The sequence below is a fragment of the Carcharodon carcharias genome, chromosome 26, assembly GCF_017639515.1.
Source record: "Carcharodon carcharias isolate sCarCar2 chromosome 26, sCarCar2.pri, whole genome shotgun sequence".
Taxonomy (NCBI): Eukaryota; Metazoa; Chordata; class Chondrichthyes; order Lamniformes; family Lamnidae; genus Carcharodon; species Carcharodon carcharias.
In genome coordinates, this window is record NC_054492.1 from 13,991,780 (window position 1) to 14,017,810 (window position 26,031).

Sequence of the window (26,031 nt, forward strand, 5' to 3'; positions counted from 1 at the left end):
TCATTCACTACCTGATAGAATGAGACTCCACAGATTTTATATTGCTCCCTTTCTGAGCCAAAGAGATTGATTGACAATCATTGATAATTATCAATAATAAAAACAGAAAATGCTGGAAACACTCAGGTCTGGCAACATCTGTAGAGAGAGAAACAACGTTAATGCCTCAGGTCTCTGACCTTTCATCATATTTCCAGCATCTACAGTATTTTGGTTTTGTATTAATAATTAAAAGGGTACTTGCATTATTAATCACCAGAATTAACTTTCTGTATTAAGTTTAATAGACAATACACAAATCCAGCAATTTCTTTAAAAAATGGAGAGTTTAAGGGTAGGATGCAGATTGTGTGAAGCAAATGGTGGAATGGGGAAAATCAACCTGCAAGTTCTGGAGATGTGCAATTTTGCACTATATTACACTCTTGCTAGCTGATTTGTGCATTAATTAAGGCATTTAGATTGACATGCAGTTATTTTTCTAGTCAAGTCTGGCTCAGAGTAGTCTGTCTATTTTTGCATTGAATACCACAGTGCTGATGCAACTGATGGACTGAATATCCGCATTTGAATATCAAGGATTGAATTTAGAAATAATACATTTCAGGCTTGTGTCGAATTGCACAAATGGAAGCTACAACTTTCTGTTGCTGTACTTCAGTTGTTAGTAGTTAAGATATGTGACTTAAGGCAGAAGTTGATGTTTCAGAAGTAAACATGATCTTATCCCTTCTAAATAATTAGTTCTATCAGTTAATGTTTCATTAAATATTAAAAAGGGCGTAAATTTTTACTTTTGAATCCTTACCTGCCAGCTATGAAGCAGCAGATAAAGTGTGCTTACTGCTGTCTTCCTTGTTTTACTTGTCTACTCACTGCTTCACAGCTTTACTCAATTTAACTTTGGATGCTCCATGGGTTTAAGGAAACTGAGCTTGTGCTTTATTTTTAACTCTTTGAGCAGACTATTTGTCTCAGTACAGCTGCAGAACCTGTGATTCCCTTTTCCTTAAACTGGTTCCCACATGGTAGCCATGGTAAGTTTAAGACTGGAGGATTGAATTGAAAACCAGACTCAATGTTGAAGATTCAGAGGTGAAGTGAAAAAAACATATGAGAAGCAAAGAGAGACTGAGGAGAAACTGGCAGCTAACATAAAATGGGATCTAAAAGTTGTCTGTAGGCATATATTGACATTCAATGGCATTATCATCTGAACCCATCACTTTCAACATACTGGGGGTTACCATTGACCAGAAACTGAACTGAACCAGCTACTTAAATACTGTGGCTACAAGTGCAAGTCAGAGGCTGGGAATTCTGTGGTGAGTAACTCACCTCCTGACTCCCCAGAGTCTGTCTACCATCTTCAAGGCACAAGTCAGGAGTGTGATGGCATACCCTCCACCTGCCTGGATGAGTATGACTCTAACAACACTAAAGAAGTTCAACAACACCCGGCAAAAAGCAGCCGGCATGATTGGCGCCTCATCCACCATCATAAACATTCAATCCCTCCACCACCACGGCGCAGTGGCAGCAGTGTGCGTCATATACAAGATGCACTGCGGCAACTTGCCAAGACTCTTTTGACAGAACCTTCCAAACCTGCAATTTCCACCACCTAGAAGGACAAGGATAGCAGATGTAAGTTCCCCCTCCAAGCCGCACACCATCCTGACAGTTGCTGGGTCAAAATCCTGGCATTCCTTTCCTAACAGCACTGTGGGTGTACCTACACCACATGGGCTGCAGTGACTCATGAAGGCGGCTCACCACCATCTTCTCAAGGGCAATTTAGCAATGGGCAGTAAATGCTGGCCTAGCCAGCTATGTCCGTATCCCATCAAAGAATAAAAAATTATGTAAATAGTAAAAGGGTGATAAAAGGAGGAGTGTGGCTGATTATGGAGCTAAAGGGGGATTTATGCTTGGAGGTAGGGGCCATGACTGAGGTACTAAATGAATACTTTGCATCTGCCTTTGCCAAGGAAGAAGATGTTGCTCAAGTCATAGTGAAATTGAAGGTATTTGAGACACCTGATGGGCTAAAAGTTGATAAAGAGATTAGATAAACTGGCTATATTTAAAAAAGTTGGTAAGTCACCAGGACCACATGAGATGTATTCAAGGATACTGAGGGAAGTAAGGGTGGGAATTGTGGAGGCTTTAGTCATAACCTTCCGCTTTTCCTTAGATAGAGGTGCTGAAGGACTGGAAAACTGCAAATGTTACATTTTTGTTCAAAATGGGTATAAGGATAAACCCAGCAACTGCAAGCCAGTCAGTTTAATTTCATTGGGGGGTGTGTGGCGGGGGGGTGGGGGGGGGGGGGGGGGTGGGGGGTCCGAATCTTTTAGAAACGATAACCTGGGCCAAAATTAACCCGGACAAATGCAGATTTGTTGAGGGAAAATTGTGTTTAACTAACATGCTTGAGTTTTTTGATGAGGTAACAGAGAGGGTTGATGAGGGTAATGAGGTTGATGTGTATGTGGACTTCCAAAAGGCATTTGATAAAGTGCCACTTAACAGGTTTGTGAGCAAAGTTAGAGTTCATGGAATAAAAGGGACAACAACAGCATGGATATGAAATTGGCTGAGCGATAGAAAACAACAGTGATGAATGGTTATTTTTCAGACTGGAAGAAGGTTTATAGCGGGGTTCCCTGGGGGTTGGCATTAGGATCCCTGCTTTTCTTGATATATACTAATGCACATTTGATCTTGAAACTCATTGTCACATTTTTCCTTCATTTGTACAAGTTGTTTTGCATAAGGCAATGTTGTTTGAAAATCATTATTATTCAGTAAAAAGGACTTGCGTGCAAAAGAGACCTGTGGGCTTGTTAATTCAGTAGCCTTACGTTCAGACAGAAAACTTGAATATTCATCCATCCGCTGCTGCTCAAGGTTTTGCAGCTTTGATTCACATGTCTGAACATGTTAGGTTCTGCAGTTCACAAAGGTACTGCAAATCTGCATAACTGCCTCCTGATTGGGAATATGCACAACACCAGGAATAGAGCTATCGACTGACTGCAGTGGTGATGCTGTTTCTTGAGGGACCTCCTTTCCTGTGATATCATCACTTTTGAAATAATTCACTGCCCATTTAAGAGATCCTTCAGATTGTTAGAATCAGCACAATAGTTTTCTTTCGTTCTGGTTTTTCTGGGTCCTAATAAATTACAGTTACCAGAATCCATAGACACTTCCCTTGAGGTGTGTATCAGTTGTAGCCCCTTTTGCAGGAGTCGGCCACATCCTGCTTTCATAGCTGGATGGATAACTGCACCCCGTACTCGACACTCATTCAGCTCTCACCTGTGTCTCCACGTAGCTGCTTGTGCACACCCCATGTAACTGCGGTGGTTCGCAGGCCAAACCAGGCAAGGCTGGTGTCCATATATGAAGTAGAATGCTATTTCCAACCACCCTTTTTCAAATGCACAAAAAACTGTCTTGACAGATGTCGTAGAGGAAATGGTTTTCCCTTACTGGCATTGAAAACATCGCAACACAGCTGTGTGGACTGTTGTAAGGTTCATTAGCACAGGCACAGAATATGCTGCAGATCATCCACTGTAGTCAACTACATCTCTAGCCACCCTGACTTGTCAAACCTTGGGAACAGATGTGCAAGACCAAGAGAATGGGGCTAGCCAAGTGCAATTGACTCTCACATAGGTATTTCTTGTGTACACACCAGACCGACTTCTTCACACTAATCCTGTTATATCCTGAAATGCACTGCATTAATATTCATACACATGCTGCAGTATGTTGCAGGTGAGACGAAAAGAAAAAATGGTAACTCTACTTAGAGTTTGTATGTTCCAAGAAACTACTTGATAAAGACAACAGCTCCCGACCCTAATGCTGAGCTGCTCTGGTTAGCATGGAGCAATTCCGATATAATATTGACATGTAGGCAGAAAGCAAAGTACAAAAACAGTTGGATGCACCCAAGATTTAAACATTGGCATCAGAATGACTTTATTCTCACACAGCAGAGCAACAACAAAGATATTATAATCACCGGGACTATGAGAGGAGCAGATTGCTCTACAGACCGTAGGATGCTATGCTCCAAATTGAAATTTACTGTCACCGAAAAGACGAACAACATTCAGTAGACCCCCAAGAAAGCTAGATGTGCAGAAATTGACATCCGCCAGAGTACTGCGAACAATTCAGGCTCAGACTCAAAGAAAGCCCAAGTGATGATGTTGAAGTGGCACAGTCAATCTTCAATCAGCAGTTCTGGAAGCTGTCTCGGAACACAGAAAAGAAACCACCGAGGTCAGGTGATCAAACTAAACAACTGCCATGTGCAGCATGGCTGGGAAATAAAAATACATGAGTTGCTAAGATGCTGTGGAGTGTTTGCAATAGCTCTGTCCAGGCTGTCATAGAATCGTTCCTTGATATCCCCAGGACTAGTCATTTTTGGAGCGTATGCGCTGATGATTGTCCAGCAGAGCAAAAGGAATTTGCAACAGAAACTGTGTGCGCCAAGCAATCCATAGAGCTTCAGGTCTATGCTGGTCAGTACGACATGTGGAATTTCTATAAAGCCCTGAAGACTGTATGGCCCTCCCTCTCATGGCTATTCTCAGTGCTGAAGGGGAATCTCTCCTGATGGACAGGACAGTTGCCGAAGAGTACTGGGATGAGCACTTCAGGGTCATGCTTATACCCCCCCATTCACCGAAAGTAGGGTAGCTATAGACAAACTTCCAGCTTGGCCCATATATGAAAACCTGGACAGGAAGCCCCCTGCTGTGGAGGTTGACAAAGCCATCAGATCCCTACACTCCTGGAAAGCTCCAGGCTCAGACAGGATCCCAGGAGAAATTTACAAATCTAGGAGACCCCAGTTAGCTATCAAACTCACAGTTGTATCATAGAATCATAGAATGTGAGATCAATAAACTATCCCTCAGGAGTTCCAGGATACTATGATCGTTCACTTGTACAAAGGAAAAGGACAAAATTCTGTGCGTGACAACCACAGAGGAACCTCGCTGTTTCTGATTGCAGGTAAGATTTGAGCAGAAGTTCTATTCAACAGGCTGGTAAGCCACATAGCAGAATCTGTACTGTCAGAAAGTCAAAATGGGTTCAGGAAAGGCAGAAGCACTTGTGACGTGATCTTTATGCTTCAGCAAATACAAGAGAAATGCTGCAAACAACAGATGGGACTCTACTGTGCCTTTATTGACCTGATGCAGTCCTTTGACACAGTGAGGCCTTGTGGAAAGCCTTAGCCAAAGCTGGATGTCCTTATGGAGCTGTAAATCTGATACAGCAGTTTCACATTGAAATGGTGGCCAGAGTTGCTGACTGTGGGGAATACACCGTGTCCTTGACGTAACAAGTGTTGTGAAGTCAGGGTGTGTCATGGCCCCTGTGCTCTTCAGTATGTTCTTTGCTGCCATGCTTTCTGGGGCATTTAATGGAAATATTGTTGGAATATACATCCAATTCAGAACAGATGGGAATCCCTTCAACCTGAGACTAAGCTATCAAAGACAATGATATGGGAATTGCTGTGCTTATGACCGTGCCCTTGTGCCACATTGTGAACATGGCCTTCAAAGGATTGTGGACTATCGCCAATGCACTAACCATCCACTTAAGGAAAACAGAGATACTTCATCAACCACCACCAATTTCTGACTTTACCCCATCTACTGTAACTATCAATGACACAACCTTGAAGGCTGTAGATAACTTAACCTATCTCAGAAGAACAATCTCCAGAAACGTCTGCATCAACAGTGAGGAGGCAAATAGAATTGTCAGAGCAAGCTCTGCATTTGCCTGTTTACGCAAGATGCTGTAGAGGAAATGATGTATCAAACTTGCAGAAAAATTTTGCTGTGTACAAAGCTGTGGTAACATCTACCCCCTTATGTGCCTGTGAGACTTGGACTACCTATTCCAGACAGTTGGACAGGTTCCACATGAGATGCATTTGGAACATCCTGAGCATCAAAGGGGAGGACAAAGTGAGCAACACTGAGGTACTTCAAAGAGCAAAAATTTCTGGAATTGTAGCATTCATCATCAGAGGCCAGCTTAGATGGAGTGGACGTGTGGAACGTATGACTAACGATAAATTCCCTGAGGCAGTCATGTATTCACAACTTAAACTTAGACAATGTCTGTGAGGTAGGTCAAAATTAAGGTTTAAGGGCTCCTTGAAGGTGAACCTTAGACAATGTGGCACGCCCACGGCAGACTGAGAGAAAAATTGCTCTAGGGAGCAATCTCAAGTAAGGGCTTTGTTTCTTTTGAACAGCAAAGGATACAGGCAGCTAAGGGCAAAAGGCCAACTAGAAAGACTAGACAATCCCAACAAAATCAGACAATTCATCCTTGTCCACATTGTGAATAGCCATGCATTTGGACTTCACAGCCACATTAGAACACACAATAGATGAGTCTAAGAAATATCCGGTGTTAACAACAAAGAGAAATCAGTGATTCATGATCAAGTCTAGGGTAAATAGGGCACAATTTCATAATTTGCGGATGACACAAAACTTGGAAATATTGTGAATTTGTGAGGAAAGTGGTGGTAAATTTCAAAAGAACATAGGTTGGTGGAATGGACAAAAAAGTCACAAATGAAATTCAAAATAAAAGTATGAAGTGATGCATACCCAAGGAAGTTCCGTATGGTGAAGTAGCCAGAGCCAGATGATCAGTAAGATGCCTACAGCTCTGTTTCAAGGATGCTTGCGAGCATGACATTGAAAGTCCTAAACATTAAAAATCACACATGGGAGTCTCTAGCTGATAATGGAGGAAAATGGTGACACCTCCTGTGGACTGATGTTCACCACCACAATGACCAGTAGTTATAGCAGTTTGGCAACAGATACCAACGCCAAAAGCATCAACCCACAATGACACTTTGTAGCTTCATGTATGGCAGTTTTGGCAGAACCTTACCTCTCAAAGATTGACTTCTTCAGCCATCAGCAAAGAAGTGTCATATGGAGACATCCCATCCGAAATGGATTGTTTGCTGTGTGTCCATCCTCCTTTATAAATAAGAGGATGCTGGTCTGTTCTGGGCTGAGTGGATGGGAAGAAACTGTTCTCTTTAGTTGAAGGATCTAGAATCAGAGGGCGCTGATTTAAGGCGATTCATAAAGAAAGCAATAACGACATGAAGAAAAGGACCTTTTTTACACAGCAAGTGGCTAGGATCTAGAATGCACTGCCTGAGAGTGTGGTGGAGGCAAATCAGTCGTGGCTTTCAAAAGAGAATTGGATCATTATCTGAAGAGAAAAGGTTGCAGGGCTATGGGGAACAAGGGGAGTGGTGGGGGAAAGAGAAACCGAACTGGTTGAGTTGATCTTGCCGACAGCCGGTGCAGGCATGGTGGGCCAAATGGCTTCCTCCTGTGCTGTAACCATTCTATGATTATGAGTGTGGTAAGAATAGACATCAACACTCCGTGTTACATAGGAGTTTAGTAAATTTAGCACGAGTGCGGCCCAAGTAATGTTTTACTGCTTTTTTTTCTTCCAAGTTTCTTCTCCCTTCTCAAAGATTTGGTACTTTGCTCAGTACAATTCCACCATTATTGGCACATATTGAGTTATAGTATTAAATAGCTGTTATTTCTGAGAGTCTGGATAATGCATGTCAGCTGGTTCTTTAATTGAGGAGGTATCGCAAATCCTGTTTTCATCTGAGAGCTGTGCAGGCACCAGGTGTTTGTTTAATGGTGATCAGAAGTGAGAATCCTTCTTTATTTGAAAAATATATATTTATGCGTTTTGTTCTCTGTTCAGGGCTCTGGAGAAAATAATGATGCCTCTAATGCTGTTCAGGCTGGGATCAGGTAGCTGAACACAGGTAGGGAACCTGGGACCCCCTGATCTCTGTGACTCAGCTGCTCACAAACTTAATCAGCTGAGCCCTTGGTGGAGCAACTTTCTTAATTTTAATATGAGGTTAAGTATAAAATCACCACACTTTACAGAACTTCAGTAAAAGCTTAAAAAGAAAGATTAAAGAGTCTCAGAAGCACAATAATTATTGCAGTCTAAATTGTGGCGCAATGTTTACTTTTTAATTTGAGCAGGTTTAAAACCCTCTATGATGGAATGATGTTTTGTTTAATCTGTTTAACAAAAAAATCCATGGGTGTGCTTTCAGTTGCTATTTAAGGAAAAGCTCTGTCTAGGGAATTGTGCTGATAACAGCAACTAGTCATGCAAACCAGTCACCTGGAGGTGTGGCAATGTACCTGACATGCAGAAACAGAATAGAGCATGAGCTTGTAACAACAAGAATGAGGCTATTCAAGCATATTTTGTTTCTTAAAAAAATACCACTGTACAGCATTTTACAATACTGCCACAAAATTTCCAATTGGATTAAAGAAAGCTACCACTAGATTTCACTTCTCTAGTCATCCTCACTGTTTAAAAATAATTTGACAAATTGTAATTTCTGTAATTCCTTGTGATGTTAAAGGTTCTGATCTTTAACACTTGAGTTAAAATTACTGCAATTGAAAGACCTCAATTTTTAACAAAATGGTTCTTCATTTCATATATGCAGAATAAGAACACGTAAATAATTACTGTGAATTGTCATAACAAACACACAGACATGCAAGAGTTTCAGCAATACTGGTAGGATTATCAGTAGAAAACCTTTAGAAGGAGCAAACCATTCTTTTGTGAGTTATGAAAATGTTAGTATTATTGGAATCCCTTACACATTACCATGCATATAACATTGAGCACAACAATTATACATAACTTAGGAAGTAATGAAAACATGGAATGGAGATTGATGCCAACCCCCTAAGTTAGGATTTGTTTGATCATTATTTCTGTTGGGCAAATGTCCTGATGACATACAGCCCACTCCCGCGCCATACAATTTTCTCCCTCCTAAAGGCACTTATTCGTATTAGAGCCTTTTCAGGTGAAGTAAGTTCCCTGGCATGTCATTTGGGTAGCTGTTCTTCTTTGTGTGTGAACCTAGGCACTGAGTCAAATTGGTAGGCTTATATGATGGTGGGGCATTGGAGGGTGAGGTGGGGTTTGCCAAATCTGTGCACGATCCTGGCCTCAGCTGAGATCCAGGCATGCATAGATTTTTATCAGGGATTACTGAACAGCATTTGGGAGTGAGAGCCGCGTGGCTGTTTTTTCTGTTCCTCGGTGCGCCCAGCATTGAATTTGGGGCACTTCAATTATTACTTCAGCTGATATCTGCTAAACCAGAACCGAGAACAAGCCGACACAATATCAGCCAGAAATTTCAAGTTGCCAATTAGCAAGACATTGTTAATATTCAAAACTCGCTGAACTGATGACCTGATTAAACAACACAAGTACCACCTGCTCTTTGCTGCTAAAGAAAGTCTTGTTAGTTGGAAAAAGTAAAATCATGTTTTTTTCCAAAAGATTTTGGATTTTAGCTATGAAACTGTTGATAACTTCAAGTATAATTGCTTGAAAAGCCACAACCTATCTTACCTGGTGACTTTGTTCAGCCTTGTGAACCTGCTTGCACCTTTCACTTCTCTGGCACTGATCTACTCTTCATTCCTCACCAGCTTAACTCCGCCAGTGCAGACTGCTCTTTCAACATATTTGATCATGCCCTCTGGAGCACACTTCCAAAATCTGTCCACCATACCACCTTTTGGCCTTGTCTCTAACTCTCTCTACCTGTTCTTTCAGTCTGCTATAAAAATAGAAAATGTTGGAAATAGCAGGTCTGGCAGAATAGGAGGAGAGAAGAACCATATTTGATTTGAAACATTAACTCTGTTTCTCTCTCCTCCTATGCTACCAGACCAGCTCTTTCTGTTTTTAGTTCACATTTCCAGCGTTCACAGCATTTTGCTTTGCTGTTGCTTTGTTTAGATGTGCAGTCAACTTCCTGAAAGTAAGTACTGTACATTGGGTAGATAATTTGTGATGTGCAATATAGGAGAAAACAGATTTGGCTTTAAATACATTTCTAACTCATGTGGCATGAAATTGGCCCCTGATAGTGGGTCTTGTTTATAGTAAGACTTATTTGGGGCATCTTAACTGAACATGAATATTTTGCTGAAATTCTGTCTTGCTTTGTTGAATGCATACATGTTCTAATGCTGAGCATGAAATAAAACGTTCAAACTATTTCCTAATTGGGACATTAAAAATTAGGAGCAGAGTAAAGATTTTCTGTTCAACATTTATAGCAAGTACTTCTCGGAAACCATTGCTTTGAAATTTCCAACTTGCAGAATATTGGCTGGAAGCAATAGGATATCTGAAAAATGCAGGGGTAATCTGTGATTTTATCTCTAGGACCATGGAGTATTTTCTTTTTTTAGAACCCCTTTCCCATTTACAGCTTATTCTAGAAATTCTTGGGGATAAACCCAGACTCATTTTACAGGGGTTAATTTGTTGCTATCCAATTCCTGATGGGTTTGTCACATTTAAGAGACCAACTGCACACAACAATTTTCTCCTTTTGTCAGTAGCTCACTGAAATTGTATGCACTGCTGCGTATTTCAGGTTTGAAGGGCTTCTTTTAGATTCAATGGCAAAATATGCCTTACAATTGCAGAAATTCAACTAGGGTAATTAGATTTTTGGGCACAATCTAATAACTCTAAAGGTTCATCAGGAAAAGCCCAGTTTATTCAGTTAATTTACTTATTTGCTATTTACAACCCTTAAACTTGCCACCTCGTTAGGTGAAACAGCTAACAGTAGAACCTAAACATGATAAAAATGTATGTTGAGATATTTGCTAAATATTACTAATCGGTTAAGGAACTCCCAACCTTATCAAGTACTTGTAAAGTAGCCATAAAGGTATAGTTAAATATCTTGTGCTTGAATAGTTAACATTTTAAAACCTAATAACCCTAGTTGAATTTCTACAATTGTAAGGCATATTATGCCATTGAATCTAAAAAAAGCCTTTCAAACCTGAAACACGCAGCAGTGCATACAATTTCAGTTGGGCAATGCAGAGTATAAATAGAAGTTTGAGTTTCTGTGAAAAAGGTGCAGCATAAAATGTATGTTCAAAACATATGCGGCCATTTGTTGATTTGAAAAAAAAACACTACATTTTTTAGAGCTAACAATTGGAAGACTCCAACAGCCTGGATCAAGTCTTTCAAGCCTGAATGAAAGTTCAGTTTAGCACTACCTAAACTGAGGCCGAGACCATGCAGGGGAAATTATAATTTTCTGCTCTTTTTTTATTTATACAAGTCCTATTCCAAATATATTTTATAAATGTAGCAAATTCTTGCATTTTAATCTTCACAAGGGAAATGATGATGTACTGAGCCCTGTAACAGAAACCTGTGTTAAACTGTGAGAAATACAATAAATGAATAGATAGCAACACAAAAAAATCACGTTCATTCAAATGATTAGAAATAACTGAACTAAAACATTTGAAATAGGACCATTTCAGTTTCAAAAAAGTAGCATATTGTGAATCAAAGCTGTTGGAGCTGGCTCGTGCAGTCACGATGTGTGAAGATGTAGCACTGGAGATTCTAGCATTTGAACTGGCAAGTGGAAACTTGCCCGTGAGAGATCAATGGAAGTTTGAAGATATTTCTCCCCACTGATTTAAGTATGGTATTCTGGTTCAACAATTTGCTAAATTTTCTGTCCCTGATTAATAGCCATCAATGATGACAAAAGCTGAAAGAAAACAAAATTGTTGTGTAAAGTGCTTCGCACGTGCAGGACTTCAACAATGATCCTGTCACTATGGCACAGAATGAATGTGGTATAGATTTACTACAATTCCATGCACTAAAATCATGTGCAGTACTTGCTCAGTGTTCTGATTTGTACGCAACATACATCCTTGGATTGATTTCGTGGCATCAAGTAATTTTCATTTTTAAATAACTTTTGGATTTATACCTTCAAAATTGAACTGACGGTGGCAGTGCCGGTTGCATTAACCGCATGTACTGTGCAGTGTTTCAGACCATATTCTGTAAGTTTTGAATGGACAATGTATTGTTATGAATATCTAATTTTATAATTTGTATGTTTTGGGAGTGTAGCTTTTAGTTTTGGGAATTGAATTTTAAATGCAAGATAATTGGGAAAAAACCCTGGGGCAGAATTTCACGCTCCCCCGCTGGTGTGTTTGTAGGCAGGAGGTGAACGTAAAGTTCCTCGGATGGGCTTCCCTCCTGCCCCAACCCCTCTGCAATTTCACGCTGGGGCAGGTGAAGCCTCAGCTGGCCCACCCACCCTTGCCCCAACTGAGGCCCTTAAGTGGCCAAATATTTACCATTTAAGGGCCACTTCTCACCCAATCTCAATTTTTAGTCTGGTGGGAGGAGTTCCAGGTATGGGGGAAGCCTGAAAGTAAACAAGTTTGGGGTGGGGGGGGGTGGGGGGGGGCCTTTGAACATCAGGCGCCTCTCCCCCCCCGCCCCCCCCCAAACTTAAGGTCCAGTAGCCACAGGACCCCCACCCCCCTCCCAGCCTCTCCACTGATAGCCCAGTCCCCCTCTGTCTACCCAACCTAGGCCTCCCCTACCCTTCCTGCCCTGAGACCCCCAAAACTTACCTTTTCCTGGAATCTCGAGACTTAGGCTCTGGTCGCTTCACACAGTACCAGTCCTGTCCACCTCAGCTTCTGGCCCTGCAGGGACTATAGAGCTGCCGGCCAATCTGATTGGCCGGCAGCTCTCTGAGGTGGGAATTTCTCCAAAGTGAGGGGTGGTAGTCCTGTCTGCAGCTAATTAATGCCCATTGGAGTGTGAAATTGCTGCAGGGCAGACAGTGTCAATTCTTTGGATGGCGGGAAGGGAAAACTTGCCATCCCAAAAAGCCTAGCCCTGGATTTGAGAAACTGGTTAACATCCCTAAGTGAATTACCCTTCAAAGGATGGTCCATGTTTACTTCAAGGTGATTAGTGTTAGAGGTTTGAAAACAGTAAACAGCAGGTGGTCCTCTCTTAGATTTATAATGGGCTCGGCGAGTCTGGTAAGATTACACTTGTCCCTATTAAAGATATAAATTATTCATGTGGGCCTTAGAATCAAAGGGATGTTTTGAAAATAAATTAGTTCTAAACTCTATCTAGGATATCCCAGGTGTGTCACATGGCTATGGAGATAGATTGCGGGGAAGTTTTGTTATTGGTTTTGGGGGTTTTATATGTGGATTCATAGAAGCAGGTAGTTGAAATCTGCTCGAAAGCAGCATTAGGACAGGTAGAGAGAAAATCTGCAAGGAGCTGTGAAGCAGATGTGGACCAGGAGCAGAAGGTTGTCAGAAACCATAGGTGTTTTCTGATTTGGCGTCACTAAACAAGAATGTAGCGAGGCCCATGACGTGGGGAGTCCACAATCATGAGGTGTTGGAGGAAAGCTGAAGGGTTCGCCTCGTCAGATGCTATTGAAAGGACCCCAAGAAATCTTATTTCTTGGAAAATATTGGGAACATTGGGAAATATCAAAGTGAATTTCTGAGAGGCACACCTTTATTTGGCCCCAGGAAAAGTGAAAGAACATTCAATATCCTTGAACGTATAGGGGAACTCTTAAGTGGAAATAAAAATAGAACAGGAAGTGGTCTGTTGCGATTTTTGGGCTTAAAGTATAACTATTTATGAAATATAGTGTTATTAGTACCTGTTTTGTTTTATTCTTAAACAGAGAAGTTTTTTTTATTTTAAAACGTGAAATCTTGTGGCATTCTTTCAGTTAATAACTGGGAGTTCGAATTTCTTTTAAAAAGTTACTGGTCTCCACCGAGATCATAACAATTATGTATCGTAGCAAACTTTATATGCCTCCTCCACCAGGAACCATGCCCTAAGAGGGTGTTGGTGACCATGGACTTCCATTGGATTCGTCCATGATTATGCTTGGCAAAGTACTGCAGTGGTTTGCTGTTGCCTTCTGCAGTATAGCTGACCAAGAAACACTCATGGTCTTACCACCTGCCATCAGGCATCTTGGAAGGATGACAATCAACTTCTTTAACCACATTATGAATGCAGTCTCCATGGCCATCAAGTCCTGAAGTGGGACCTGAACCTGGAGCTTCTGGCTCAGAGATAGGGACACTGCCACTGCGCCACAAGACCTCCTAAGCTTTATATTACTATAGAGTTTGGAGCTCTATGGCCCTGATCCCCAGTGAAAACTTGCTTTGTACAGTGCTACAGGCCATAAATGTTGAAGTTAATACGTGCCTGAAGGTTTGCTTGGTGGTTGCAGTGTGTTCAGCATTGCTAATTTGCTGGTACAATAGTAAAACATTTGAAATGCTTTTTTCTTTTGTGTTCATCACTTGTTCTTCTGTTTGAACCATTGCAGAAGCTGGAATATGGCAAGCTTAAATGTTTCAGGAGGGGAGCTTTTTTTTTTACACAGCCATTTGTGATCTGGAATACACCATCTGAAAAGGTGGTGTAAGCAGTTTCAATAATAACTTTCAGAAGGGAATTGAGTAAGCATTTGAAGGGGAGAATTTGCAGAACTACGGGGGAAAGGGCTGGGGAGTAAGACTATTTGGATAACTCTTCCAAAGAACCAGCACAGGCACAATGGGTCAAATGGCTGCCTTTTATGCAGTACAGTTCTACATTTCAAATGTTGAGTTATATTACTGCAGTGTGCAGTTGTTTACAATTTATTATTATATTGTTAATCGGTTGTAACAGTAAAGTATGTTATCTTATGTTTCCACAAAAATTTTAAGTCATTGAAGCATGTCTCACTTTTTTATAGCAGTACATCAAAATTCCTGCTCCTAAATCAGACTGTCATGATGGTGTGCGGTGTTTTTCATTCTACTTGTCGACTGACAGCAAAGACAAGCCTCAAGCAAGTTTTGATTGTATCCACCAGTATGTTTCAAGGTAAAAAAAAAATATAGCTGTCAAGGCATGATCTTCTCTGTCGCTATTGCGTCAAGCCAAGTACCTTCTGCGTATTGAGATAAGACAGATTGCTCAAATAATTGCTGATTAACTGAAATGTGCAGTTGGTATTTTGTAAACTAATTTTAAAGAGTGAAACCTTCCACTGATTTGTTTGGCAGACTTCCCCCCTATTTATTTTTACTTGGTTAGTATTCTTGTTCCTCAGTTTTCCACTGCTTTTTCCATCTTCCCCCTCCTTGCTCTCTTCCCCTTTCTTCCCACTGAAATTTAGGGCATGGACACCTCATTCCTTTTTTTGTCTGTTGATTCAGTACATATTTCTGAGGCTAAAAACCATGATTTCCTTTGGCAATTTTCATTTTTGATTGTATATGCATGCTCAAACTTTGTTTGATATTGGCTGATCATTTAGAAAGGATAATGTTCCAATTGCCACAATTAAATTTAGAAATTTCATGGTTGATTTCTCCAGTTTGGTTAACCAGTGATGTTTCCGTGGGATACCTAATGTAATTGCCACTGTGTAGCTTCCACTGAGTGTTTCAGATTGTAGTGGAGATAGTTGAACTAATTATAAATATTATGTTAGAGACCTTTTTAAATTGTATACCATTTACATATATTGCAGTTCAACCTCATTAAGTTGTGTTCCTGTTCAGTATTGATCTTTTTGCTCCAAAACAAATGTGCAATATGGACCAAACGAGCTTGCATTTATAAGGTACTTCTTACATCCTTCGAATGTCCTAAAGTGCTTCGTAACCAATTAGTTACTGTACTTTGGAAGTGAAGTTATTGATATTTTCTTGGCAATGGTTGTAGCCAATATGTGCACAGCAAAGTCCCATAACAAGACAGATGACCAGTTAAATCAGTTTGGCTTTTGTTGATGAATAAACTCTCATTCTCTTCTCTTTCACACGCACCTAAAGATGCAGACAGGCCTCAGTTGAGATCTCATCCAATTGATGGCACCTCCAATAACATAGCGCACTCTCTCAGTGCTACATTGCTGTCCTGGAAAGGAGCTTCAAACCATGACCTTCTGACTCTGAGGCAGGAATTCGATGAAAAAACTCTCTTACAAAAATATAGAATGAGCTATGAGTGCAGTGAAAGCATCTTATGTCTTCAATAATTTGCTACCAGATCTGCCACTTTTGTGTTAATGCTGTACTAAATTTAGCTCAGCATAAAAGCTAATTTGTGTAAGTATATACAATCTTTCTCATTCACTGCTATAGTTGAACCAAGTCTGGAAAACATTCTGGAGAAATCAAGTTGTGGGCTATTCCCCCCTCTGGCCATGTGTTGGGAGCAGAAGCTTGTTATTTCCCAGCCAAGAATAACATTCTGCTCTACTTAGCATTGCCTTTGCAACAACCTTTTCAATATTTTTTGTCAGTATTCTTATGTTTTGAAATTAGAATGCGAGACCTAAGTGTATGAACACTTAATGTATTTCTTTTAAGTGTTAAAAAATTTTATTTGCATCTTTGCTAATATTCCATGTGTAATTTTAGGACTTCTGAGTTTGATGGTTGTTGTAATTCATTGTCTCTGTTCAATTACCTTTACATTTTTTGCTCGTTTTTTAATTTAAACAAATATTTAATATTAATAATTTAAACAAATTTAAACAGGTTGTACACCTGTTCTTTTTGATGCCTTTAGTTTGCCTTACTTTCTGCTCATCAAAAGGGCAAGTTAACCTATTGTGACGTTGCTTATGGACAAAAATGTCAAATATCTGTATTTCCCTGTAACTGTCTCTGCTTTTACGCTGTTCTTTAATTCTCTGTCTTCCATTGTTTGACTCCCAGTCTCTGTGTGTCTCTGCATGTGCAGCTCACACATTTTCAGTCTACTTTTGGTACTTGCTTGTTTGACATGTGGCTGAAGCATACATTTAAATCTATGACTCGTACACTTGATCTTAGTCCTGTACCTAATTTTGCACTCTGCTCTTTTGCTGATTAGATATGATGGTTCTGCGGAATGTAAAATATCTGCATTTTCCTCCCCTTCTATCAACAAGTTTCTCTTCCTGCCCCCACCGCCTCCCCCTCTATATTCCCTTGCTCACCTCCATCCAACAGGTTCTTGGAATGGCAGTAATTGATGAAAGGAGGTGATGGTTGCCCTGTGAAGGAGATGCACTTAAGAACCCCACCATGGTAATATTGATGTGGGTTCAACCCTTCTACTCAAACTTGAGCGCTGTCTGATGGCTGAATGCCCAGTTCCATGGCTGCTGTTTCTAGTTGTACTTCATGCAGCATTGAGTTGTTAGGGTGGATTTGCCTTGTGCCCTGAACCTGGTCTGCAAACCAGAGATGTGGGAGGGCACCCTCACATGTAACAACAGAACTATCCCTAACTCAGTGCTATCCCTAACTCAGTGCCATGGAATTGCCCCCTTGGTAGCTCTAAAAGGAGAAAAGCATCTTCCAATATATAAATGAGTTCTCACCACCTACCTCACCCTCAACCAGCACTTGAATATGGGCTTTAAAATTTATGTTTTTCCTCATTGTCTAACTCCAGCTGAATTCCTGATTTCAATTTTTGAAGCACGTTTTGAGTGACTTTGCCAGCACTCAATGTTATAAAGTATCGGGCTTGGATCTACTGCTTAATGAGAGCAGAAACTGGCCTATAATGGGACAGAAATGCTTCAGAAATTAAAATCACATAAATTAACTGCAGTTTCAGTGAACTGAGAAAATTTGTACTGTAAAGCTTTTTGGAGTTTTGTTTTATGATTTTTATTTTTAACACTATCTTAGGAATTAAGTTATTATTTTGGCCATTTTAATTGTTGCTGCTTTCACCAAGGGTTTGCTACTTATAATTCCATGGAAGCCACATGGTCTTGTCAGCCATGTGGTAATTAGGATATGTGATGCAAATCATCAGCACATCAACCATTTTAATGACATATATGTAGATTTTTAAAAACGAACATCTTATTTTTGACTGGATTTATTGGCTAGCTTTGTTATCACAATCGATGCTTGTGTTTTAAATTTCTACCTGCATCAGTTGTGGCATTTTGTTCCAACTGGTATCCAGCCAGCTTGTTACATTTAGACATTTGAATCTTGTATAAAGACAGCTCCTGTTGCTCTCCTTTTCGACCTTTTGACGTACACAAACTCAGATTTTGGCTTTGGCCTCAGTTTATTCACCCATCATTGTTCTGCCTTATTTTCTTTAGCATTCTGGTCGTAATTGATTTTGGACGCACTTGAGTTTCAGTCTAATAGTAGTTCATTTCCACTTAGATCAAAAAATTGTAATTCCTTCATTTTATCCATCTCCTCACAAATAAGAGCAAGAATGTCACTTCTGCAATGTACAGCCTAATAGACCTTGTGTCTGACTGCATAATGTGCCAAATTATTTTCTCCCAGGAGCCAAGTGAAGCCAATCCCTAAGCAAAGGTTATAAAACAACAGTGGATTGCAATCAGCTCTGTGGCACAAGACCAAATCTCTCAGGAGATGGGAAGCTGGCCCATGGAAGTTTATCTAGCACATTTAACAGTGTTCTACAGCATTGAATTAGATTCTATTAATAACATTCAAAAAGCTGCTGTATAGAATAACTCCTCCAAGTTGGGAAAACTACGGTTTAAACTTGTGGGGCCACAGGAATAGAGGAGGGGAATAGGACTGGATTGCTCCACATTTGGCTGGCATGGACTCGATGGGCTGACTGACCACCTCCTATGCCGTAATGACTCTATAACAAATGGAATTGAAAATTAAACTTAACTGTAGATGAACAATCATTAGTAGATTTATCTGGTGACTGGGCACCTAGATGTACCTGTTCCAGGATTCTATTTATTAATAGATCAGAACAAATAATTTCTCCAACATGTGGCTGAGGCATTTATATGGTGCAGAATTAGGTGACTTTGTGGGTTGGTGGCCATACCAGTGTCAACAATATCATTGAGGGCATTGACCACTATAGGATATCCTCAGTGTGTGACTCAGGGCTGTCTTAATTCCAGCAGTGGAAACAGGATGCAGCTTTTAATAAGTTGGAGGAAATCCAATGAGGTAGATGATCTTTTCTTTTATTCACATGTAACATACAAATAAAAGATTCATCAACCTTGATTGTCATTTTAAAAAAAATCTTTGCTCCTCCAACAGAGAAACCATCACCTGGGACAAAACATTTTTTTGAAAAGTTCAATAACAGAGAAAATAATCAATAATCAGACAAAAATGGATGGCAAGCCAAAGAAGAGATATTAGGGAATGACCATAAGTTTGGTCAAAATAGTGAATTCTAAGAAAGGTCTTGGAGATATAGTGGCAGCGGTGTTAAGGAGGGAATTCCAAAATGAGATGTGTAGAAAGCTGAACGAATGATTGTTAATGGCATATAGGAAGTGGGCAATACACAAGAATCCAGAGTCAGAGGGATGAAGAGTTCTAGGATCAAAATAAAATACTGCGGATGCTGGAAATCTGAAGTAAAAACAGAAAATATTGAAAAAACTCAGGTCTGGCAGCATTTGTGGAGAGAGAAACAGAGTTAATGTTTCAAGTCCGTTTGACTTCTCTTCAGACAAATTCTGGGGATGAGGTTTGGGGATTGTTGTCAGGCTGGTGAATGTTTAGAGAAAGGGAGCTTTTGGTGAAGTTGAGTCAATGTAGGTGAGTGATGATGGGGTAAATGGGTGAGCAGGACTTGCATTAGATACGGCCATCAGAATTTTAGGTGTGCTTTAGTTTATGGAGCTGGGAGGCTGGCCAGTAGAACATTGGAATAGTTGAGGCTCAAGAATTTATTCTGACTTACAGAAATCTTAATAGAAATGTAACTTCCTCAGGGGAGCACTGTTTATGCATGAAGTTAAAATGAATTTGGAGAGTTTTATGAAGCACCAGTGAAACCAGCAGACAGACTTGGGGCTGTCCTTCAAGCATCTCCCTTTGCAAATGCAGTCATGCATTTTCCATTGCCTCAAGAATTGGTACAAGAGATGTTCAGAGAGAAATGTGTTTTCCCATGTACAGATGTCTCCCAAGCTCACAGATTATGTTCTTGAGGTAAGTATGAGGTCTTCTGAGCAGTTGTGAAGCTGTTGTTTGCTGGGTCTGTGTAGGGCAGGTGAACTTTTAGTTAGATCTCCACAATATGTGAGGGGATCTTGACACCTCAGTCCCCTGTGCTCTACCAACCCTACCCTAACTCCCTACCATTTGAGGTAATTTAAAATCCAGCCCATTGTTTCAGTCTCAAGACTTTTATGTCAAGGTTTTATTGTTGTATAAGGGGAGTGTTTTGAATTCATTAGATGCCATCACACCACAGTGTGCTTTTTAAGCCTGGTGGTTCAGCCATGTATGGCATGGTGGCATGGAGGGCACCATTATTCATACATGCTCTAATACTTGAGCCTTTTTCTAAAGAGAGCAAATTTGTTGGTCAGGCTTGGAATGCAGCCCCATCTTTAGTCACTAATTTTAGTGATCCATTCCTGCCTTTAAGAATAGAGTGTGAGCGCTTAAGGTAAGAGATCTTCCAAATGTTGGCTCAAACTTAAAATGTGTTACATGATGAGATTTCGCTAACATGTGTATGGGTGCCATTAAGTGAGCACCTAATATTTGTGCCACAGTCAACACCGCTTATAAAGGATGTGTTTGCCCCACTGGTAATGCTTTAAGAATGTTGGCACCACTTGTCAGCATCCACAATCCTCTGAACCACTATGTTACAAGGATGTGCTTTTTGAAGATACAATTTCTAATTTTTCTTTTCCTAGCTGGATTTTAAAAGAAACTGGGACCCTATACATACATTAGGAAAACTGCCCAGACTGCTGCAATATACACAATTTTGCATTCCACCAAGTGGAATGAAGACAGACACTGAACCCCCTGAGGAGTGTGAAAGACCCATCCCTTGTTGATTCACACCACCCTAAAATATTTGAAATATTTCTGAGATGAGACATCAAAATGCAATTACCTGTTCTGAAACAATAACTGCAGCAGACGTGAATTAATAGAAGGAATATAGAACTAGTGAGATACTTCAAGGGCCTTACCAAGCAGGAGAGGGGAGAAAAAAAAGACAATGCTGCACTGAACACAGGCTGATTGAAGCTCAGTTCTCCCTCTCTCGGATGTGCTGTGTCCGGTTTGCAAAGTGACCATTTTGAGAAGAAAAACTGACTCAAACAGAGATGATCTTTTAAAAAAAAACATGGAAATCTGCTCCATACAACTACAACCAGGAGGACAGCTGAACAAAACTGCCACAATGTTGAACCACGGCATCGAGACTAGTCAAGGAACAGAGTTAACCATTCACTCTTTTTTTATCTTTCAAGAACTATTAAAAAAAATCCTATAAGCCTATTCTTTCACTCAGCCGTCTGCACTAGTATGTGTGGGCCCAGACAAAAGTGTGTGACCGTATAAATGGTGTTTGCATTTCACCTAGTTTGTTTTTAGCTTGGGAAATAGTTTCAATAAATTTATCATCTTCTTTGTTTAACCTAAGAAAATCTATCTGATTAATTCTTTACAACCTCAAAGTGTAAATACTGAGACTCTTACTGAATTGGCAAAGCACATTCTTTCTCAATTCTCTAAAAGATCCTGTTACAGTTAAACCTGGAGTGGGAGAATAAGGAAGTCATTTCACCCCTCCTCACGTGGTTGTAACTGCTATTTGAACATAACTCCATACTATCGTACCTTAGATCTGACCAAGGACCACAACGCCAATCACACTCTGCGCGCAGTTATTAGGAGCTTGGAGGAGCAAGGGGAGAACTCATCATTCAGAAACAGTCATTAGCAGTTGGAGCATTTCAGCAACATCCAAAGAGGAGGGAAAATACACAAATCCTAACTCCTTTATCAAACAACTATTTAAACAACCCAAGCACCTAAATAGAGCACTGAATTTCAGCAGCTGGGACTATTGTTTGTGATTTATTTTTGTTAATACATATATTAGTCAATATATATATTTTTTAAAAGAGTTTTTCATATGTTCTTCATTCATAATATTACAGGTAAGTAAGCAGAGTTGCATCTGCCTGAAATAAAGGGAACACTTAAGATGCTATAAACTGGCAACTTTGAAACTGCCGTTCATGCAAATAACTAATGGTTATCATTTTGGTTGATGTACACAAGTGCCTGTTTAAATGTGGACAAGAGCAACCACACCTTAAGATAGATAATCCCATATTAGATCAGATTAAAGTACAATTACCATCACTTTGAGATTTTTCTATTTCGTGATGGTGTGCTTTTGTTTGTATTTGTGTGTCCAAATTATTTTAAAATTGGCATTGTATGGATTTTTTTGTTTTATTAAAGGTATAATAGAAGAATAGTATATTTTGGAATACTTGTTGTAGTGAATACTTGTTGAAGGATATGTTGCTTAGTCTCGGTTTTGTTTTGCATTTGTTGTTTAAACCAGTTTTGAAAGAGACCAACTTGACTGCCTGGGAAGTATTCAGGATAAAATCACAGTTTGTGCCACTGATGACTCTTACCAGATGACTCGAGAACGAATGTCACAAGTGGAGAAGGAGTCATGGAGTCGAACAACTATAGAAATTAAACCAGGGTCGTCATATCAAGGTATAAATACCACACTAAAATGATAATCTGTATACGTTCAATTCTTGATTCAACAAAATGTATCAAACTCCATCAGATAGCCAGTCTAATAATTTGTTTCCTGCAGAAATATACCTTATGGTTTGTTACTAAATCTCTAACATGGCAAGTTGGTTGAAAACTAAATTGTGCCTGGTTACAAAAATGCAGCTGTAGCATCTTTGCCCCAAAAATCATATATCTGTTGTAAATACTGATAAACATTTCTTCATTTATTTTAACTGGCAGTACTTTTAGAAATGTTTGAATGTGCACCTAATTAAACATTGTCAATATATTTTAAAGTAAATTAGTCACTAAAAATTTCAGAATGAATTAAGTACTGATAACATTTTATTCACTCAACCTGCACATTGATGCTTGTGCAGCTTCATTCTGGTAACTAGATGTATATAGCTGTGGCAAAATGGTCTCTTAATAACCTGTATACAACTTACATAATGCAATTATGATAAAGTAATTGTTCTACTTTCCATTGAATGGCAAATGCTGCATGCCTTAGGAGTGCTCACCAGTTAGTTTACTGAATAGTTGCTACACAAATTAAAGCAACAGACATAATCATAGATTAAATGAGGATTTAGCTGCTGGATTTAATTTTCCATAAACTATATCATACATGATATGTTTCCAAAGTATCTAACAACTGGTTATGTTTAAACCCATAATTTATAATAGATAATTCTGACCAGGAGTATGGTGTTGCTGCATAAATCTATGTATACACATATTCCTCTTTTTGACTTGCATCTTTTTCCAGAGAACTAACCAGAGAGAATTTGAAGAATTGTAAGAATGTATGACTTAGAAAACTGCTATTGTACTGCATTCAAATTCAAATATTTAGAAACAATTAAGTTTTGAAATGTAAATCATTAAACTGTGCATTCCATTCTAAGTAACAACTTGAAATAATTTTGTTGTTTACAACAGATGGCATGCTTCTGCTCTAAATATGAAAACAATATTTTGAACTCCTTAAATACTTCCTGCCTTTGTGTGATTACAAAAACAAGCCTTACCTTAACTTGCACCTTTGAATCAGCATATATACTCATATAAAAGTTATTCTCATGTAAAAGTCATTCTCATGACTTTCGGCCTTAAAAGCCGTAGGTTTTCACTCTTCTAGTTTTAGGGGATCAGAAATCTCACAACCAAAGGGTTATGTGGGATTGGGAAGAAAGAAGCCATTGCTTTAAATGCTTGGGCTACAACTGGAAAGGCAAGAGTGAAACCGACCAAATACTATGCAACATGGGTAATGATAGCAAAAAATAGGTCCTAGTTGTCATAAAAGTTACAAAGAGACAATTATAACGATGAGTTAGCAGCTGAGATTATAAATGCGGATTTATTTTCTTTTTAAGAAGGGAGAGAATATTGCCTGGAGCTTTACATTGTGCAAGAACTTAAGGGGGAGGTGGTGGTGTGGTGATATTGTCATTGGAATAATAATCCAGAGAGCCAGGGTAATGCTCTGGGGACCTGGGTTCAAATCCTGCCACAGCAGATGGTGAAATTTGAATCCAATTTTTAAGAAGAAGCCTAATGATGACCATGAAACCATTCCCGATTGTCGTAAAAACCCATCTGGTTCACTAATGTCCTTTAGGGAAAGAAATCTACCACCTCTTACCTGGTCTGGCCAACATGTGACTCGAGACCTGCAGCAATATGATTGATTCTTAAATGCCCTCTGAAATGGCCTGGCAAGCCACTCAGTTCTCAAGGGCAATTAGGGATGGGCAATAAATGCTGGCCTAGCCAGTGATGCCCCATTTCATGAATGAATGAAAAAAAATCACTCAAAAACTGTAGCAAAGGTAGGATATTTTTATAAAATGCAGTAGAAACATAATTATAGACTGGTGTTATTTTTGCAGCAGAATATAGTTAAGAATATTGAGCAGAGGATCAGGATTTGAAAGTTTTATTTAACAGATGTCAGCTCCCTTTTATAATGGGTTTAAGAACTATTTAAATTAATTTGGCAATACCTCGGCTTCCTAGCCTCTAATGATCACCTTATGGCCCAAACCAAGCACTCATGTCAATCCCTCGAAAATATTACCTGTGTAAAAGTCGACCCTTTGACTTTTGATCTAAAATATTGGTCCCAAAATTTCGACTTCTACATAAGTATATGCAGTCAATCTTATATCGTATTTGTGGTACATAAGTCCATTCAGTAGCCTACTGATTCATCACAGCCCATTGGAATCTTTTCTTTATATAAAGAAGGCATTGTTAATATTTTTTTGGTTATCCAGCATGTTTATCAGCATTTAAAATCCAGCTTTGCTTCCTAGGTGTACGAAAGCCAGTCCATATTCGAAAACAAGCTGCAAGCCCAGCTGCTGATGGTATTCCGCTTAGAAAACATTCTCCCACCATGAATCCATGCTTTGGGGTGAAGAAGAACCATGCCAGTACAGTTACCCAAAGGCCTCTTAAAGATCGTGTCATCCACCTTTTGGCTTTGAAGCCATATAAAAAGCCTGAATTGATTCTATGGTTGGAGAGAGAGAAAGCAAATCCAAAGGACAAAGCTGAACTTTCATTAGTATTGGACCAGGTGAGAAAAACACAAAGAACTTGAATTTGTATAGCGTCTTTCCTGACCTCAAGATGAACCAAAGCCAATGAAGTATAGTCACTGCTGTAATTTAAAGGAAATGAGGTAGCTGATGTGTCCACAGCAATATCATACTAAACATCATTGATATAGATGAGATAATCTGCTTTGGGAATGTTGATTGAGGAATAAATATTTTCCAGAAAAGCAGCAGGATCTCCTGGTTTTCTTCAAATCGTGCCATGAAATCTTGTAGATCCACCTTAAAGAGCAGATTGCGTTTCAGTTTAATGCCTCATTAAAAATATAGCATCTCTGACCATCTTTGAAGCCATTATCTTCTGAGAGGCAAGAGCGCAGTCACTGAGGCATGAAGTTGGAAGTCATTGTAATCTAAAAGATACAAAAACAGAATTACCTTGAAAAACTCATCAGGTCTGGCAGCATCGGCGGAGAAGAAAAGAGTTGATGTTTCGAGTCCTCATGACCCTTTGACAGAACTTGAGTTCGAGTCCAAGAAAGAATTGAAATATAAGCTGGTTTAAGGTTGGGGGGGCGGGGGAGAGAGAGACAGACAGACAAGTGGAGGGGGGTGGTGTGGTTGTAGGCAAAAGCAGTGATAGAAGCAGATTATCAAAAGATGTCACAAACAACAGGACAAAAGAACACATAGGTGTTAAAGTTGGTGATAGGCAAAAGCAGTGATAGAAGCAGGTTATCAAAAGATGTCACAAACAACAGGACAAAAGAACACATAGGTGTTAAAGTTGGTGATATTATCTAAACGAATGTGCTAATTAAGAATGGATGGTAGGGCACTCAAGGTATAGCTCTAGTGGGGGT

General features: G+C 39.6%; 1 protein-coding gene across 2 annotated transcripts in view; it reads left to right on the forward strand.

Moving 5' to 3' along the window:
• LOC121269783 (RNA polymerase II elongation factor ELL) overlaps positions 1-26,031 on the forward strand; it is an 88,230-nt gene that overhangs the window by 31,913 nt on the left and 30,286 nt on the right. Inside the window, exons 3-5 of one of the 2 annotated variants that reach the window (XM_041174695.1) lie at positions 14,780-14,910; positions 22,408-22,571; positions 24,923-25,188. In XM_041174695.1, coding sequence (XP_041030629.1) covers positions 14,780-14,910; positions 22,408-22,571; positions 24,923-25,188 — 561 coding nt within the window. The remainder of the gene's footprint in view (positions 1-14,779; positions 14,911-22,407; positions 22,572-24,922; positions 25,189-26,031) is intronic. The other variant, XM_041174696.1, reaches the window with a different exon arrangement.